This window comes from Otolemur garnettii, unplaced genomic scaffold, assembly GCF_000181295.1.
Source record: "Otolemur garnettii isolate 467f Iridium unplaced genomic scaffold, OtoGar3 scaffold00077, whole genome shotgun sequence".
In the NCBI taxonomy this organism is placed as follows: Eukaryota; Metazoa; Chordata; class Mammalia; order Primates; family Galagidae; genus Otolemur; species Otolemur garnettii.
The window spans coordinates 8,422,828-8,429,901 of NW_003852472.1; the positions used below are offsets into that span (position 1 = coordinate 8,422,828).

At 41.8% G+C, this 7,074-nt stretch overlaps 1 protein-coding gene across 4 annotated transcripts in view; it reads right to left on the reverse strand.

Moving 5' to 3' along the window:
* Positions 1–5,702: 5,702 nt before the first annotated feature.
* The window catches only part of RABGEF1 (RAB guanine nucleotide exchange factor 1), a 63,434-nt gene continuing 62,062 nt past the window's right edge, over positions 5,703–7,074 (reverse strand). For all 4 annotated transcript variants that reach the window (XM_023515717.1, XM_012807895.2, XM_023515716.1 and 1 more), the window contains one exon: positions 5,703–6,498. In XM_023515717.1, coding sequence (XP_023371485.1) covers positions 6,100–6,498 — 399 coding nt within the window. In that variant the 3' untranslated portion in view covers positions 5,703–6,099. The remainder of the gene's footprint in view (positions 6,499–7,074) is intronic.

Consider the following 7,074-nt stretch of genomic DNA (forward strand, 5'->3'; position numbering starts at 1 on the left):
GCTGAGGTGAGAAGATCGCTTGAGCCCAGGAATTTGAGTTGCTGTGAGCTATGACACCATAGCATTCTACCCAGGGTCACAGAGACTCCGTCTCAAAATAAAATAAATAAATAACTTTCATATATTACTAATTTATGTTGTTTTGGCACCTCAACAAGGTTTGAGAATTACTACCCTGGAGCTTACAGGATACAACTAAGTCACTCCAAAGTGTTTATGACCCAGGTGTTTGTAAATTTAAAAGCAAAGCATGGACTGGGTGCTGTGGCTCACACCTGTAATCCTAGCACTCTGGGAGGCCAAGCAGGGTGGATTGCTTGAGCAGCCTGAGCAAGAGTGAACCCCTGTCTTTACTAAAAATAGAAAAATGAGCCAGGCATGGTGGTGCATACCTATAGTCTCAGCCATTAGGGAGGCTGAGGCAGGAAGATCAGTTGAGCCATTGAGTTTGAGGTTGCTGTGAGCTAGTATGTCACAGCACTCTACCCAGGACAAGTGAGATTCTGTCGAAAAAAAAGAAAAAAAAGAAAATGGAGCAGCCCAGGCAGCATGAAATAGAAAGCAAGAAAGCTTAGAGCACTTCCAAAGAGTTGGAAGTGGGCCCTTCTCACCAGTGAGAAGAGACAGATGGAGACACAAAGGCAGTGTAGCTATATAAATATCCTCTTTCTCTCCATTTGAAATTGTTTGTAAGTTTTTCATTGGTCTCTCTGCACCACCAGGCACCATTGTTCTTTTCTATTGGTCATTGATTATCATCCTTTTCTATTGGTCATTGATTATCATCCTTTTCTATTGGTCGTTGGTTACCTTGATTACCTCATACCCACACTCTTTCCCCTTTTTTTGGCTAGGCTGTTGAATGTTTCTGTGGGCCCTCCAGACTTTCTTATTCAACAGGCCAGGCTTACCTCCCATCCCCCTTGAAGTCCCTTTCTGGTGTACCTTCTAGGTCTTAGTCCCCAGTACCAGATAGAATCCCTAAAACCAGTAGAAACTTCCTGATAGGAGTCTTTTGTTATTCATAACAACCTCCATTATCACACCTGAGTTTATGCAAATGAGGTGACCTAGGATGGCACTTGGTCACCAGAAAGATCAAGTGATTAGAGGGTTGGAACTTTCAGTCCCACCCCTGACTTCCTATAGTTGATACCCAGTCGACAGGCAGCTCACAGCCAGCCTCACACCAAAGAGAGGATACCCCGAAAAAGTGAGGTCTAAGTGAAATGAGGTCTTCTCAAGGACATCCCAAGGGTACATGTGCGAGGTCCTCCCTGTGGTGATTCAGCTCTTAGGAATTTATGGAAACTCAACTTCCTGGTGAGAGAGGAGACCCGGAAAAAGTAAGGTCAAATAGAATAGAGGTCTTCTCAAGGAGAACCGAAGGATAGACCTGCAAGCTCCTCCCCATGGTGACTCAGCTCTCAGGAATTTGTAAATACTTAACCTCCTGGGACTTGGTGGCTGGCGCTTGCTTTCACTTCTGTGAAAACCTGAGATTCTGTAAAAGCTGGAGCCCAATTCTCCAAACTGACCAATGAGAAAGGTACCCAAAGGCTGGAACTTTTTGACTGGGGATGAAAAGAAGACTGAGCCAGTTGGGGAGCGTGGCCATTTTGAATTCCTCTGAGCCTCGCTCTGCCGGCTGAAATAAAGCCCTTCCTCTTACAAACATGGTGTTTGGGTGCTCTTTCTCTCCATAAGGCCTCATCTTCCTGCCACACCACCAGCCATGATGCCACCTGCCCAGGGCAGGGGTGGCCAACGTCACACCCTGCCCCGAGACACCACAGGCATGCACACCTGTAGCAGGAAACCGTAGAAGACAGAAGACTCCAGGCATCAGTTGATTAGAGGAAGCAGGTTTATTCCGGCTGGGGGGAACTCGGAAGACCTGTGTCTCCAAAACCGAGCCCCCTTGACTCAATCTCTTGCCTCTCTTTTATCCACTTTTTAGGGCAAGAAAGCACATGAGGGTCATAAAACAGAGAGAGAAATGACATCATCCTCAAGGGGAAGGTCAGATTGGCCCATGCCTTTAAGACCGTTGGACCACCTGCCCTCATAGGGGAGGGAAGTCCAAGGAAGTTACTAGGTTACAATCTAGGCCCCACACATGTCAAAGGAGGAACATACAGACAACAGAGACGCCTGCGGCTTGGCTGAGGCCTACACAGGGCGGCTAGGACAGATGCTTTTAGCTCTGCTTTTGCTTTCTTGCCTCACACCCAGACCCAATCATTACTGACTGCCCAGGCTCTGGCTAGAGTGATCCCAGGGTTTCCATAGGACGACCAAGAACCTGTCCTGGAGAGGGGGCAGGAGGCAGTACTGTGCCTGAATCAGGGCACTAAGTCCCCAGTGCATGCTATTATCCCATCTGACTTCACTGACAAAACACTCCCTCAAAGCAAATTATGAAGAATTTCAGGATGGCAACCACAGTCCAAGCACAGGGCCCTGTGCAACCACACTACCGTACTTCTCACTTAATTTTATGGTTTTATTCATATAGATCCCCAAAGCTCTTATTATTTTTAAGTGATTTATATTTGCTTCTATTGTAAATAAATTTTTTTCCTATATTTTGACAACCCAAAATAAGTGACTGAGGCAAAAGTCTCAATCAAGGGAGGTTTATTAAGCCAAAGTTTGAGGACATGCTCAGGAAAAACACAAAAGCACAGCCCCATCTGTAACAGTTTTTTCTGAAGAGGGATTTGGAAACTAGGGAGAGGGCACGCAGAAAGAAAAAAGAGGAGGATGTTGGACAGTTAGACAAATAGTTACATTCTTGTGAGGCCCAGGACATCTACATTTTACTTAAGATAGGATGGATGTCTGAAGAGAAAAAGGGAGTGAAGAATGAATTAGGTAGCTGTCTGTATAGGTGAAAGCACGATTGATCTCCTGTCTCTCTTCTGCACCTGGGGAGGTAAACTTGTAATCAACATTATTATTGCATAAATTGAACCGACTTTAGTTTCAGGAGCTGGACTTAAGACAAGTTACAATTTGCATGTCCTTGTGGATGGGAGGCCAGCAAGCAATTTCCTTATGATCTGTGGGGGCAGTCCTGGTAGATGCGTTGAGGCCTTTTCCCTCCCCTGGGGACCTGGCTAATGCATACAGGAATAGCTGTTGCCTGGCTCCAGGCTTTTTGTATATGGAGCTGAGGTGGGTTGTCCTGAGATTTCTATTTTCCAATCACAATTTGGTAAGTGGTCAGTAATGGTATATGTGAAAGTCACTTTGTATAGTTACTTTTTATGGCTAGTTTAGCATTTCATCTCTCGTCAATTCAGTGAGGTGAAATGCTAACATTTAAGTTTTAGTATCAATTTGCTTAGGTTTTGTACCCAGTAAAGTTATCTACAAATAACTCTCACTTGTTTAGGTCACTTAATCCTGACCAGCCCTTGAAGCAAGTAACAGGATCCCCATTTCATAGCTGAGGTATGTGGACATGAGAGACCTAAGGCCAAAGAGCTAAGAAGCAGCAGAATAAACTTGAAAACCAAATCCAAGTCTTCCACTAGACTACCTCCATGTTGATAAATTAACTCCTTTTTTCTGCATCTCTATTTCTGTTTGAAGAGTTAGTATCTTAGAGAGAACTTCCAGAACAATGTTTATTGTGGTGATAGCAAATATTCTTGTCCTGTTCTTCATTTTAACTGGAAATTGTCTCTAATATTTCATTTTTAGGTATAACGATAGCTATACATTAAAAAAGAAACTTTTGTAGCCTGGGAACATAAGTAACAATGTATATTCTTTGAATAAAGAACCAAAAACCAATGTACTTGGAAGAGGGATGGAGTGTGAAACTTTATTAACAAGGACTTCTGGTCCAAAGGTTTATTCTAATCACATTTACAGTACATAAAATACCATCACTTTCTTGTTAAGAATACAGAAATTCCGGCCATTGTATTGATGCTGACTTAAACAGAAGCCTCTACATTAAGGCCAGAGTCCCTATCTGAGGAATTCAACCAATATGAGATAACTACAAAGAAATCAATTCAACACTCTTCTTTAAAGATATGTAAGAAACTCAAAGAAGTCAGCTTTTGTGGGAGGCTGATATGCATATTTTATTTAACAAACAAAATGTACAACTAAAAGAACTGTGTATTCCCAGGAGAATTAAGATTATATATACCTGGATTAGCACCTATAAAGTACATAGGAAATAAAAAAGGAGAGGAGACCTTTCTACTAAAATCACTTGGGCCCCAGTTATTCTGCAAGAAGATTCTCAACGGCATTTGGTGCTAATTCCTTACCTTCCACGTGAGCTTGGTGACCAGCTGACTCGGTTAACTGCTTTGTGTCTTCAGTGCTTTATATTAGACATGTCAAGCTTAATAGATTTGATATGTAAACTTAAAAGATAAAAACATTTACATCCATCCTCGTCTTCATTCCAGAATTACAATCTCCAATTTTGTGGCATACCCTTAGGACAAGACTAGAAAAACTAGAACCTTTCTCAACCCCTTATGTGAAGTGACATTGTTCATGAATGGTGTCCTTGGGGAATCACAAGTACACTGTACCATCTGTGGAAGTCACGGGCTGGAAGAAGACTCACCAATGGTATATTTGAGTTGTGAAAGGATCTGTTAGTATCAGAAAAGGTTCTACAAGGCCAGCAGCTATGGAGCCTCACTGAATGAGTCATTTTACTCATTAGTTAACATTACATATATATGTACTGTGCATTCAATGCAATGTTCTTTGGTTACATCATGTTAACCACTAGGAGGATAACTCCTTATCTTACAAGAGATCAGTGGCTTAAATGGGGGTGATCTTGCCCCTCAGGGACATTTGGCAATGTCTGGAGATAATTTTTCATAGCTGTGGAGGTTCTACTTGCATCTAGTGCAGTGGTTCTCAACCTTCCTAATGCTGCGAGCCTTTAATACAGGTCCTGTGGGTCATGACAGCGGTTGAAAACTGCTGATCTAGTCAGGTGTATAAAGGGCAGATGCTGCTCAACATCCTACACTGCATAGGGAAGGCCCCCAGGACAAAACAAAACAATCTCAGGCCACTAACGTCGATAGTACCAAGACTGAAAAACCCTGACAGAGGTTTGTACAACGTGCGTCTGGCCATCCATAAAGTCGAAAGTGCACGATGGAGGCGATGGAGGCTGTAAGGCACGTCCCGCAGTCAGAGCTCTGAGGGATACCCCTGTCAGCTCTCACCACCACAGTCCCATTCATTCCCATCTGCCACACCCAGGGCCAGTTCAAAAAACTCCACAAAAATTTGCTAAATTAATGCAGGAACAAGATGCTAGAGGTATGGCTTCACAGTCTTCCACTGACTTTACTGAACAGCAACGTTAAGCGACCTGAAAATTACCCTGAACCTTGACAGTGTTGCAGTCTCTGACTATACAGGACCTCAAAGTTAGAGCTAATATAGTGTTAAAAATGGAGTCCTCATTTTATGGGGAGTATGTCTAAACACTTTAGAGTCATTTAATGGGGCAAACCAAATAAAATGGTGCTAAAGGCAAACATTCAATATACTTCATTTTAAACTAAAAAAATAAAATAAAATGCCATGCACAGCAGACACCATTCCTTTTTTTTTTTTTACATATTTACAATTTTACATATTTACTTCTCAATATATCTTCTATCTTCTATCTTTACATTTATAAAATTATTTCAAACTGTGGAACAAGTGGTACCATTGAATTCCTTTAAACATATACTTTGTAGCATTCATTTGCTATATCCTTTAAAAGGCAATTATGTACCCAAACCAAACCATAGTGAATACCCCAGAGGAAGCATATAGAAAAATCATGGAGGAAAAAAAAGATTTCAACAAAATTTTCACATAAGCCTTAAATGAATCTATTTTAATAACTCAAATAAATAGTATTTTATTATTAACTAAGTTTCCCCTGCCAGAAATAAGAAAACAAAACAATTCCCACAAACTGTACCTTTAAAAATGATCGACATCTGTAAGCAATTAAGTTATATTCTAGATCCCAATCAGTGGACTGTAGTAAGGGCTACCTATAATTTAGGTTCAAATAAATACTATCCATGTAAATTTTTATCATCCTGCATAAACTTGAGGTTGCAAAGGTGGAGGAAGTTTATCATTTTCAACGTTTTCAGAGTCAATAGCTGCTAATGGTTGATTTGGGGGCTTAATTTCAAGTGGATATTTCTCAACAATGTCTTGAACTTCTTTTGCAATTCCATCTGTCCAATCTATTAGGTCTTTTTCAAGTTTCTTGGCTTCACTCATGATTCTTTCTTGCCGTTCATTCAATTGAGACAGGAGATCCAAGTTCTTATACATTTGCTTAACACCTAAGCAAGCATCAGGAGACCAACTCTCAGATTCTTGCTTCCTGGGAGAGGTCTGGCCAGACATGTAGCGATCAAAATCCTCCTGACTTAAATTCAAAGACTGGGCATCTAATTTCTCAATGAAAGCCACAGCACAGCACTATAAAAAGAAGAGAATGTTAGTATAGTCATATTAGGACACCTACAAACATTCAAGTAGATTTTTAAAAATCTTTTTATTCTAGAGAATTTAAAATGGAAGAAAAGTACACAAAATAGGCTAATGAACTTCCATGTATTTCAGCCTCAAAAATTACCAACTCAGCCAATCATATTTCCTTTATACTCCCAGGAGCCCACCACAAAGATACTCCCTGTCGAGGTCTTGCCAGACCCACTTTCTCCACTCAGGACATTATTAGTAAGTGGGTGTGGGCCTTCAAGGCTCTGGTGTGACATACACACCTCTGGCCCTCAAAGAGGTTTTTTTTTTTTTTTTGAGACAAAGTCTCAAGTTGTCCCCCAGGGTAGAGTGCTGTGGTGTCACAACTCACACTCACAGTAATCTCAAACTCTTGGGCTCGGTGCCTATGGCTCAAGCGGCTAAGGCGCCAGCCACATACACCTAAGGTGGCAGGTTCGAATCCCCAGCCTGGACCCGCCAAACAACAATGACGGCTGCAACCAAAAAATGGCCAGGCGCTGTGGCAGGCGCCTGTGGTCCCAGCTACTTGGG